This window comes from Hydractinia symbiolongicarpus, chromosome 1, assembly GCF_029227915.1.
Source record: "Hydractinia symbiolongicarpus strain clone_291-10 chromosome 1, HSymV2.1, whole genome shotgun sequence".
In the NCBI taxonomy this organism is placed as follows: Eukaryota; Metazoa; Cnidaria; class Hydrozoa; order Anthoathecata; family Hydractiniidae; genus Hydractinia; species Hydractinia symbiolongicarpus.
Genome location: NC_079875.1, coordinates 21,955,775 through 21,968,336, shown reverse-complemented (window position 1 = coordinate 21,968,336; position 12,562 = coordinate 21,955,775). Strand labels below are relative to the sequence as shown.

At 34.4% G+C, this 12,562-nt stretch overlaps 1 protein-coding gene across 2 annotated transcripts in view; it reads left to right on the top strand.

The window, feature by feature from the left end:
* The window catches only part of LOC130646030 (uncharacterized), a 32,472-nt gene extending 20,064 nt beyond the window's left edge, over positions 1 to 12,408 (top strand). For both annotated transcript variants that reach the window (XM_057452167.1, XM_057452175.1), the window contains exons 10-19: positions 101 to 255; positions 4,484 to 4,605; positions 5,382 to 5,529; positions 6,010 to 6,107; positions 6,488 to 6,580; positions 7,149 to 7,253; positions 7,524 to 7,703; positions 7,957 to 8,155; positions 10,105 to 10,765; positions 11,567 to 12,408. In XM_057452167.1, the coding sequence (XP_057308150.1) occupies positions 101 to 255; positions 4,484 to 4,605; positions 5,382 to 5,529; positions 6,010 to 6,107; positions 6,488 to 6,580; positions 7,149 to 7,253; positions 7,524 to 7,703; positions 7,957 to 8,155; positions 10,105 to 10,765; positions 11,567 to 11,657 (1,852 nt within the window). In that variant the 3' untranslated portion in view covers positions 11,658 to 12,408. The remainder of the gene's footprint in view (positions 1 to 100; positions 256 to 4,483; positions 4,606 to 5,381; positions 5,530 to 6,009; positions 6,108 to 6,487; positions 6,581 to 7,148; positions 7,254 to 7,523; positions 7,704 to 7,956; positions 8,156 to 10,104; positions 10,766 to 11,566) is intronic.
* Positions 12,409 to 12,562: the final 154 nt, after the last annotated feature.

Genomic DNA, 12,562 nt, shown 5'->3' with positions numbered 1-12,562 from the left:
AAATTCTTATTCTAAGCTAATTTTTAATCATGGGAATATCAAAAAATTCTATAAAAAAAATCAGGGAATGTTGATCGCCTAATTCATTATTATCTTTCAGGTGTTATGTGTTATCCCTATCAGAAGAAACAAAAAAGATTACAGTCTTCTTCTGTGACTATGGCAACACTCATTTTGTCAGCCTGGATCAGTTTCGTAATACATACACGGAAGTGTGGGCTATACCCCCACAAGCAATTCCCTGCCAAATCCACGGTAAGATTATTACCTACATTTGCTTGTTTATTTGCTTGTTTTGTTATTACCTACATTTGGATTATTTGGATTGGTAAACATTTGGATTGGTAATGGCAAGGGTGAAGGGTCTCCTTAAGAGACAAGAGAGGAGTTGAACGTCCTCCACCATACCTTAGTTTAAAGGGGCGATTGTGGAAGTCCCATGAAATGCCACATAGTGATGGTGTCACTTTAAAAAACACCCAGTCCGGTCTGTGAACGGTTGGCGCTAGGAAGGGCATCCAGCTGTAAAACACTGCCAAAACTCTTTATTAATGGCCGTAAGAATAGTTGATCAGACAAACTGCGTAAACAGGGCTGGAACTCTAAGGAGTGAAGGTGTCACGCACGGTAGGACAGATGTCAGATGTCATCATCGGCAGACCGTTACCGAGCTATCACATCACAAGGTAGAAAACACTAGGTTGAGGATGGCTAGTGTAAATGTTGGTACTCTTAGAGGTAGAGCAGGTGAAGTAGTTGAAATGTTAGAACGTAGATCTGTTGATATGTGTTGTGTTCAGGAAGTTAGGTGGAGAGGAGCTTCAGTGAGATTTATGGAAGGTAGGAGGGCAAGGTATAAGCTTTTTTGGATTGGTAATAGTGATGGATATGGAGGAGTTGGCATATTCGTTGCAGAGAAGTGGGTAGAAAAAGTAATAGATGTTATGCGTGTTAATAGTCGTATTATAGTGATAAAGTTTTTGATAGGTAATAGGATTGTCACTTTTCTGTCAGTTTATGCTCCACAGTGTGGACACAGTGAGCAAGATAAAGATAAGTTTTATGATGAGTTAATAGCAGTCACATCAAAGTTTGGAGACACTGAACTTGTCATGGTGGGCGGCGACTTTAATGGTCATGTTGGGAAGTCATCTAAAGGTTATAGAGGTGTGCATGGAGGCTATGGATTTGGGAGCAGAAATAAGGAAGGGGAGAGATTGCTTGAGTTTGGAATGGCAACAGACATGGTGGTTTGCAACACATCATTCAGTAAGAGACAGAGTAGGCTGTTAACATATGAGTCAGGTGGTTGTAAGACACAGATAGATTACTTCCTGGTTAGAAAGTCAGACAAGAAAGTGGTGAAGGACGTGAAAGTTATATCGGGGGAAGAGTGTGTTTCCCAGCATAGGTTGCTGGTTTGTGATATTATCTTGAAGAGTGTTAAAGAAGCCAAGGGAAAGTACAGGCCCCGTCGAAAAGTCTGGAAGCTGAAGGAAGAGATTGTATCAAGACAATTTAGTGCAAAAGTTCAGCAGTTGGCCTACAATAGTCAATGTGATAGTGACAATGTTGAAAGTACTTGGACTACTTTGAAGAATTGTCTTCTAGAAGCTTCTGATGATACCTGTGGGTGGACGAAAGGACCAGCTAGACATAGACAGACCTGGTGTTGGAATAATGAGGTTGACCAGTGTATAAAGGAAAAGAGGAAACTTTGGAAAGAGTGGAAGTCAGGTGGTAGTAAAAATATTTACTTAGTAGCTAAGCGTCGCGCTCGTACAGCAGTGTATAAGGCAAAGTCAGAAGCAGAGAGAAACAGATTTGCAGATGTGTTAAGAAGGGAAGACCAGCGCAATGAGGTATTCAAGATAGCAAAGCAAATAAAGAAGACTAATCAAGATATTGTAGGTGAGAAGTGTATACGTAATGATGAAGGTGTTTTGGCTAGCACAGAGGAGGAGAAAAGGGTAGCTTGGAAGAATCATTATCAGAGGTTGCTTAACACTGAGTTTGATTGGGACGAGGATAATTTGTCTTATGATGATGTCGTAGAAGGGCCAGCTATGCAGATCAAGACAGCTTGGGTAGTGGAGGCTATTAGGAAATTGAAGATTGGCAAGGCTGCAGGAGTATCAGGTATTGTTGCAGAGATGGTAAAAGCATCTGGATATATCGGAGTTGAGCTTATTACAAGTCTTGCTAACCAGATTATAAAGGATGGTGCTATTCCGAGTGAGTGGCAGTCGAGTGTAATAGTGAATTGTTTCAAGGGAAAGGGTGATGCATTAGAAAGGGGTAACTATAGAGGTTTGAAGTTGGTTGATCAAGTAATGAAAGAGTGATTGGTAAGTTACTTAGAGAAAGAATTGATCCAGATAAGATGCAATTTGGTTTTGTTCCAGGGCGTGGCACTACAGATGCAATATTTTTACTCAGACAGCTTCAGGAAAAGTATTTAGGAAAGAGAAAGAATCTCTATTTTGCCTTTGTAGATTTAGAGAAAGCTTTTGATAGAGTGCCACGTAAAGTTATTTGGTGGGCTATGAAAAAATTAGGTGTGGATGAGTGGCTAGTTACGATGGCACAGTCTATGTACAGCAATGCTAGAAGTCGTGTCAGGATTAACGATTCACTTAGTGATGAATTTAGTGTAAATGTTGGTGTACATCAGGGTTCTGTACTTAGTCCTTTGTTGTTTATTCTAGTCTTAGAAGCCCTGTCGATGGAGTTCAGAACAGGTTGTCCATGGGAGTTATTGTATGCAGATGATTTGGTTCTCATAGCAGAGTCGATGGAAGAATTAGTTGAAAAGTTTGAGAAGTGGAAGAAAGGACTAGAAGAGAAAGGGCTGAAGGTAAACACAGCAAAGTCTAAAGTCATGATAAGTAGCATTGCAGCCAAGTGTGACCTTGTAGTTGGAAAGTGGCCTTGAGGAGTTTGCAGGAAAGGGGTTGGTAGTAACTCAATTTTTTGTCAGACTTGCAAGCATTGGGTACATAAGAAGTGCAGTAGTATTAGTGGAAGGTTAAGAGCTGACATACAGTTTGTATGCAAGCGTTGCAAAGGTGAGATTATAGAGAATGAAGTATTTCCAGCTTTAATGATGTACAACAGTGGCTCGTTAGAGATAGTTAAGAACTTCTGTTACTTAGGTGATATGTTGGGCAGTGAAGGGGGTGTTGGAAGAAGTGTTACTTGCAGGATAGGTTCTGCTTGGAAAAAGGTTAGAGAGTTACTTCCTTTATTGACTAGCAGAGTCCTGTCAATTGAGGTAAAAGGTAGGTTGTATGAGGCCTGGTAAGAAAGTGTAGAGACTTGATAGTTCCTGGGGCAAAGCCCAGAGGCAGACCGAGAAAGACTTGGCAGGAGGTTATAAGGACAGACTTGATAGAGAGGAAGTTGAGTTTAGATCTAACACAGTCTAGATCAGATTGGAAGAGGGTCATTAATACACCCCATCCAACCCATGCTAGCATGGAAAACGAACGTTAAGCCGAGAATGATGATGATGATGATGCTTGATTATATATGCATTTAAAAATTTAAAAAGGCTTGTCTAAGTTTACTTTGAAGTTTTAAAATTTACTGCACATTCCCTTTAAACACTTATAAAAGTAACATTTCAACACACAATAACAACATATTTGTCTCATTTTTAATCCAAAAATATTATGTTACTATGCAAACAATTGCTATCTAACTTCTGTAAGAAATAAAGATACATAAAGTAAAATACTTTTTTACTACCAAAATACACTAAATATTTTAGCAAAACATTTTCTGTAATATATACACAAATAACTACTGGATATTATACTTTCAATATGAAGCTTTATTAAAGTTTCCGAATTTTTTGTATTAATACATTATTTACTATCACTGTTATCAACTCTTACTGACAGGACCTTCTCCTATCCGTTTACTAATTTGCAATATCAAGAAAATCAGAGGTCATAAATGATTAGTTAAACTTATGTTGTAGAGTTCAAAAAGTTGCTTAAAAGTCTTTTTAAAATTTAAAAACTACTAGCCTAGTAGCTGGATCATTTCTGACATCAAAATTTAAATGACTGATCTTTTCCATTGTTCTTCTGCCTAAGTGGATTTCTCCTAGGCTGGTTGGTTGAAAGTTAGTTTTCTTCCCAACATATTCACATTCAAAAGTCTTAACATTTTAATATTCTGCATAAATTATCATGTCATACCCTACAGAAATTGATGATATTATCTATTGTCTTAAATTTTTGATCTGTTAAGGGATATATAGATTCAAACTTATCAATGTAAGGGTTTAGGGGTTGTTATTCTCTCAATTGAAGATGTCTTTTTACTTTTTTTAATGCAAAGTAAAGTTTTATATCCTTTGTTAACCTTTCCCAACACACGGAATTTTTGTTTGTCTGAAACTCTTGTAACTTCTTAAATTTTTAACTGCAGTAAAAAGAATCACACTTTCATAATTCGGCTTATTGTTTCACAGGCTACGAAAACAAGCATCCTGTTGGCTCAAAACAATATAATGACAGTCTTAACAATTCAGTGAAATTGCTAGCAACAGGCCCATTAGTAGCAACAGTCGTCAAAGATGCATCGTATTGTCAGGTGTGAAACTTATTTGATTCTCACTTAGACTATACGACAGTTTTTTTAATAATAGTATTTTTAATTTGTTTTCTAGGGATAAAACTATAGGGTAAAAAATATATAAAAACAGGGAAATCAGTTTTGCCTTTATAAACAGAAATTTGAATGTGTAATAAGATTTGTGATACGGAATGAGAATTCTTGTAAGGGATCAGTTAAATTCTGTATGATAAGGAGGAAGCTTCCTAACAACTTGTTTGTGTATGGATTGCTGTTTCTTTGTTATACGACAATTCTTTTTATAAGTAACTCGTTTACGAGCAACTATATTGGATTTGCAAAATTATTTAACAACTTCATTGTTGTACAAATATAAGCACACGCAACCAAAAAAATTATTTGTTTCGAAAATTGAAAGAGACATGCTTTCACAACAAAAGTAATCAAACTCCAAGAAAAGAAAGCTACATTAACTTCTTTGTTCTCAATTCAGTTTATTTTCAAGAACTTCTTTTTGCCAATAATTTAATTCTTTTCTTCTTTCCCCTTCTTATACAAATTAGTTGAATAAAATTAAGCAACCATTAAACAACTTTAAATTTAAATGATATTGATTAAAAAATAAGAAACTTTTGATCTAATCAAAATCCTGAGCTACTTATAAAATTCGTGAAAATAAATAAAAAAACAAATACATACAGAAATATAACTGTTCTATAAAACTTGTCCCACATGGAAAATCTATATTGCGATTTGTCTAACCGCTTCATTAACAGAGTATTTCTTTGTTGTAGCCACATATTGTGGAACTCAAGGACATCAAATACATGAAGAATGCTGGTGGTGATAGCACACTAGAAAGTATTTTTGAATTGAATGGTTGTATTGTCCCCATTAGCACTAAAGAACAAGAAGGTGTAGTACCTTCAAACTCAACATTAGGTTAGAACTTTTCTGTATACGCCCACAACCTTCTATTTCAAGTTATATGAAAATAATGATAAAATTTTTTAAGCACTATTTTTGTGTGTGAACCTACTTTAAAGATACAAGATGGTTTACAAGTTTATTTACACATAGTAGTTCAATCATCAATATGGTGAATATTTGGATACACAAAAAATGCGTTTCTTTACTTCTGTTTTGCTCTACAAAAAACGTTTTATTGGTTTTAAAATGAAAGATTTTTGTTCAAGTAAAATTGGTGAACCTTAATCCTTAGAATTTTCAAAATAGAAGTCTAAACTTCAGGACATTTCAAGAACAGAGTGTTTGTCGTGAGCAAAATTAAGAACGTGCCAATGTATCATTGCGGTTTATTCTTAGTGTTTATAAGAAAATATACTTTTTATCAAGATATCCATGCTTCACCATTAAAAACATTAAGCTATTTGAAATAACACAATATTTTTTCTTGTGTAGACATCCAAGTAAACGCTGCTTCTCCATCAAAAAATGTAAAGAAGGACTCATTGTTTGAGTATGTTGAAGATGATCTTGTCATCGGGATGATAGCCGAAGTAAGATTTTATTTATTTTGCAGCTACGATCGACTGGATATCTTGTTAACAACTAATATTGATGTGTCAAAACGAAAAGATAACTGTCTATGTTTCACTAAAAAAGATTTTTACACTCTATTGGTGTCTACATTAAGTTGTTGTCTTTTAAAAATGGAATTTTGAAATCTCTGAAAATTAAACATTTCGTGTGTCACAACTGATGATTGGTTCTTTATCCCTCCAACTGTTACACATTAATCCTCCTAAGTGTTCAATAGAGATCATCAGCTTATTCTTTCCGAATAAAATTAAACTATTGCATTTAAATCTAAAGTTATACAAGTTTTTTAATCAGAGTTCCAACTAGCAATCATTTTAATTAATTCTTTTATATCCAGGTGCATAACGTCAAGCAGATGTATTTACACCTTGGTGATATTAGCGTGTTGAATAATCTGGAAAGTAAACTTCAGATGTTTTACTACGAAGAGGTAGAATGTTTTTAGTAATAGTAATAATAGTACCTGCTTTATTTTCCAGTTCAATCAGACTAGTAACTAAGGCGCTGTTTATATGAGAGGTGGACAGGATGTTTTCCGAATGTCTTTTGCCCTGTCTTTATATGACAGGCGGGACAGGACGTTTTCCGGAATGTCTTTTGCCCTGTCTTTATATGACAGGCGGGACAGGATGTTTTCCGGAATGTCTTTTGCCCTGTCTTTATATAAGAGGCGGGACAGGACATTTTCCGGAATGTCTTTTGCCCTGTCTTTATATGGAAAAAACATGTGACAGGATATTTTTTTAATAAACAATATATGATACAATTGTATAAAATAGTATATAATCATATATTGATAAGGGAGAAGGGAGAGAGGGGGCTCTTATTATCCTGTCTGTCATGTAAACTTAATTGAAAGTGGGTGAATCAGACATGTGACATTGTTAGATTAGTGTGTTTGTTTGTTTGTCTGTCTGTCTGTCTGTCCATTTGCCCGCCTGCCCGTCCGTCCGTCTGTTTGTTAACCAATGCTTACTTTATTTTAATTTTATTTTTAGCATCCACAACAAGCACAAGTGGAGAAAAATAAATTACTCTTGGTTAGCAAAGATGGTAGAATAAGGCGTGTGTTGATTCTTGAGCTCTCGAAGGACAGGAGAAAGGTTAGAGAGGATTTTTATTGCTACATTTATTTGTTATTCAATATTTACCATCAAATAACATTTCTTTTGCATTGTTGATGACTTAGCAAAACAGAAAAATATATGTTAAGGGAGAATGGTGCATAGTGTTCTTAATTAGTTTTCACAACAGAAAGTTGATTCGATGATATGTCTTTTTTTGTTGCGTCTTAATAACACACATATTGTTCATATCTGTTATGATGTTATTTCCTCCTTTTATACAGTTGATTATTATCATTCTCATTTTAGGCGCGAGTACTGCATGTGGATTACGGCATCATAGAATGGGTGGATGTCAACGATGTCTTCAGTTTAAATCAGCCTCTGAAAATCATACCCTGGCAAGCACGCCCAGCCGCACTTGCTGGCATCGATTGCTCCAAATGTATGACACAAGCGACACAGTTTTTGAAAATGAGAATCAAAGCGGTATATAGTTTTTATTAACAGGCTAAATGTTGTCTATACTTAAATTTTGTTTATATATTTTAAAAAAAAACATCACACTTCGGGATATTATTTCCAGAAATTTCGCCGAATTTCAAATTTTTGCATCTAACTGAAGAAGTTATTGATCACTTGAAGATATTTACAAAATAATTGGTTGGTGTTCTAAGACACCCTACTGATAATATTCAGTCTGATCTGATGCTGTTGGCCAATTAACACTGTCCTTTTTTAGCCAATAACAGCTAACATAATACGCAGAAGTGCCAATGAAAAGGTGTATGTGGAAATATTTGAAATGTCAAACGGTTACAGTCTGAATAAGGCCTTGGTAGAGCAAGGTTATGCAATGCTCAGTGACAATACATCAACTGCAGCTGATGACGATACAGCTAGTAACAGTGGTAGCATGAAAACAGCTTCCCAACATAAAGGTATAAACACAAAATTTTATTGAGGATTTTTTCTGCATGTACAAGGTTAAAAAGAGATTTTTCTCTTTAAGAAATCAAACGCGGGGTCTATCACCAAGCGTTTCGTAATTTGCATCGCCATTTTAGTTCTAAAATTGAGAGTAAAAATTGTGTCAAATTATTGCCCTTTTATTTTGAAATATTTTTTCTGGAAAATGTTTAGTCATCTATACATCTATTTTCCATATCCGTTTTCGTTCCACGAAATACGCATGCAAAAATGCAGAATAAAATAAAAACGAGATTAGTTTGAGCAAATTTCGAGATGCTTGTTGTTTACATGCAAGTGTGAAGAATGTATCAACAAAATGTTGACTTTTACAAAACTGTAGTTGACACAGTTATAAAGAGGGTTTTGGTAGTGGTAGTGTGACAAAAAAAAGTTAAAATTTTACAGATTTTAAAAGCGTATCTTTTGGCATATGTAAGCTGGCTAAACCAAACCCAGCCACATTTTTATAATGATATGAATACAATTTTAAAGTACTGTTTGTTAGTAAACTTAGAACTAAAACTTAATGCACAGTTTAATAATGCTCAGCGCCACTTTATATTACTCTCATCAGTTCACAAAAATGCTACTAGCCAGCCAGCATAAAAGCTACAGGCAAAACAGCTGTAGCCAGCTAAGCTACAATCCTTAAAACAGTATATAAACCAACGTTGATAACAGGATGACGCTAACAGATTACCTGAGAGGTGAGTAACAGTGGGTGGGGTAGGGTAGAGTGTAATAAAGTTTTAACATTAAGGATAATAAAAAAGTGCAGATTTTCTGATCACTTTTTCCATGAGTTGTAGCTATAGCTTAGTTGCATGAGTAATCAACAAAGCATTTCTCAGCTTTTGTTGCATGCATTGATTTTTTGCACTTGGACTCTCCCATAGTTTTGATTTAAAAATATAAAACCGAAACTTTTTCTTTTTGACCTCAAAATGGTAACTCTCTCAATACAAAATTACAGAATTAGGATATCATTCCTATTGTCATGTTATAATTTACAAATTATATACTTCGTATATTTGAAATATTTTGAGATTTTGAATATTTTTTTATAAAATAGGATCTAGGACAGAGGTCTAAAATGTGACAAAAATAATTCCAAGCTGTGAATTGATTGATGAGTTCTTATATTTTAACACTTCAATACTTACAACAGGAGGTTTAAAATCGAACTTGCAAACCACGATAAGAAAGTGAAATTAGTATCCCACTTCTAAAATCACAAATGTGTGAAATGGGACTCTTAAATACTCCTCAAAGTATCATTTTTGTTTCGCTCAAAAAGAAATGAACAGGGTGAGACACGTCACAATAGGACAACTTTTGATTTACAGTTTACTGTCAGTAAGCCTATTTAACGTTATTTCCAAAGATATTGTTTGGAAAATAAGTGGAGACACGGGTAACGTCACTAAATTCACAACACCTTGAAACACCTTGAAATTTCACGTTCGTTTGAAACAATACCATCATATTCAAGTCAGCTTTAGTATACCTAGCTAGCTCAACACCAAGAATAATAAAAATCCCATTAGAACAATGTATGGCAGATACATAGTGTTATTCCATATTATTACCAAAGGTTAATACTTTGATTGTATGACAAACTACATTGTGCAAATAATGCAAGTAAACAAACCATTTATGCACTATTTCCCTGCAAACTAAAAATTTTCTTATAACTAATCTCGTTTTTATATTATTCGGTATTTTGGTGTGTATATTACGTGTACGGAAATAAATATGGAGATAGGTTTTTTATTTAAACCAGCCAATTTATTTGATATAAAACTGATTTGAAAAGGTTCTTAAATGTTGAATGACTTGTACCCAGTTTCTTATAAAAAAACTGCACATGATATTTTGATTAGTTCACAAGTATACATAACGTTTCTATCTGTTTCAGCTATGCCGTGTACACTACAAGCAAATGCACTCGCAGTGAATATATCCACTCCAGATCGAGGCATATCAATAAACATGGATGCAACTGTTCAACGCGCACAGTCAGTGTCTTCTGAGAATTCATGGAACTCGAATCCGTCGAAGCCCTCCTTCTTTGAAGAAAGCTCTCCGTCGCAGAAATTTGATAGAAAGCCGTTAGTCAGTGTTGACAGCGACGTGCCGAAGAAAGAACACATCAAAAGATGGATGGACAATAGTGAAAAGGCAATGAACCAGAACGCCAAACAAAGTGAATTGGTAAGAGGTGGCAGCATGTCGTCTTCAAGCAGCATGGGTGATAAAAGACCTTGCACACCACCGTTCCCGCCTCCAGATATTATTTCATCAAATAGCATTCCATCGATCCGAATCTGCGAAGGAGCGTACATCGAAGGAAACAGAGTGCGTATCGGTCAAAACATTGAGTGTTGCGACTACCTTCATCTGACAAACAATAGTGTGGATCAAGGAGAGGTGAAGACTTTGAGGGAGAAATGGATGACAGAGAAAAGGTGTTTGGAAGAGATCAAGACTAAACTTGACAGTTTGATGCACTTAAGTAAGGAAGAGTTAGACCATTTCTTTAAAGAATCGAAAAAGAAAAAACTGCATCTAAAAATTAGGTATGTTTAAATTGTCCATAAACATGTTATATGGTGCTTCTCCTCATTTTAAGTTGATATTTTTAAAACAGCTGTTACAACTACGCCTTTAAAACCTGAAAATGAAACTAGGTGAGGTCTTTCGAAATCTGAATACAGGTGAATCTAATCGATTATTATTATACAATAACGGTGTGACATGATTTATGATAATTCTCAACTTTTATGTTAACGTAATTAGTATATCACAGTTTTTACCTGAGGATGTAGTAATACACTACGAAAACCTTTGTGAATTTTATTTTGAATATATTATGTGCCAGAAGAAATATGTTTAAAACAAATTTCAACGTAAATGCTTCAAAAATGTCCTTAAAAACTCTTCCAAAAGTAGATTTGAACATTCTTTCAAGTCTTCTAATTTTCTGTTTATACAACTATGTGGTTTGTCACATGTTTTTATTTTTAAAACTCATAGAAAATACTGTTATCGAAAAAGCTTAAAAATTCCCATCAAATTTTCTCAGATCTCCTCAAATTTGACGCTCTAAAAGAGTACCCTGGACAAGCCTTAAAAGTATTTTTGTTAAATTAGCAGACTCTTACTCCGCACATTTTTGTTGTCGTTGATTTTGTTTTCTCACCCAACTCTCATCTATTCGCAATCTTTAAACAATCGAGGCAAACGGTTTTCCTGTCTCGCCTAATCCTTATATATTGAATAGTCATCTTTATTGCGTTTTTGAAAAACACTTCAAACCTTATATGAACCTTTCGTTTTTAAGGCTAGCTAATTTTTACCCATTTTTGTTTTGTTTTTAGGATCAAAGAGGAGGAAAAACTGACGAACCAACTCGAGCAAGAGCATCAGAATATTGTGTCAGAAATAAACACGATTCTTGCGAAAATATGAAAACGAAATTTTAAAAGCGAAAATATAAGGAAGCTGAATAAATTTGACGTTTCCGAAATCGTAGCGTCACCATACTTATTCCCGGCAAACGTGAGTTTGGCATTCAATGTAACCTCTATTTCAAAGTATGAAAAACATCACATTTGAGCGAACACTATTTTTACTTCGGCACACATAGATAATTTCTTTGATGTGCCGCAGGTTTTTCTTTCATTAAAACTTTCATTTTTACGTAAACTAAATGGCAGATAAAATCCTCATACAAAAGTTGACAAATGCTGTAAACATCTAAATTGATATTTTACAACCATTTCCTTATTTTCTGAATCCACAATTTTTAAAAACAAAGCATGAAAATAAAAGGCTATTGACTATATCAGACTGTAACTGGTCTACTTTAAACACAACGACACAAGCCTTTACAATACAATTACGAGAAAGGGATAATATGCTTGCTTTTTTAATGACCTTGTTTGTATTCGAGTTTTAATTTTGTTAAAGGTGAGTGAATGTTGACAAAATGTTTTAAAGAACGAGAATTGCTCTGCTGCGTCATCTCTTTGTCAATACATTTCATCTCTAAATCTTTTCTTTTGTGTGGAAATTTATGAAAGATGTTTTTTTTCTTAACATCTTGTTTTTTTGTTTGCTTTGTACGTAGTTTTTTTCCATATTTTTATATTTTGTGTTTTTAGAGTATATTTATATAGATTGTACAGAAGTTAGGTATAAAAAAGACAGCGTTTAATCACATGTTTGCCTCTTTTAACCCGTTTTTATTGTCAACTATGTTTATTTTGAAACTGTTCTCCGATGATTGCAAAATATAAAATTTAAACTCGATAATTTTGCATGATAAATTCTAGGTGGAATGATTTTAACTATTAATTAGAATTAATTAGAAT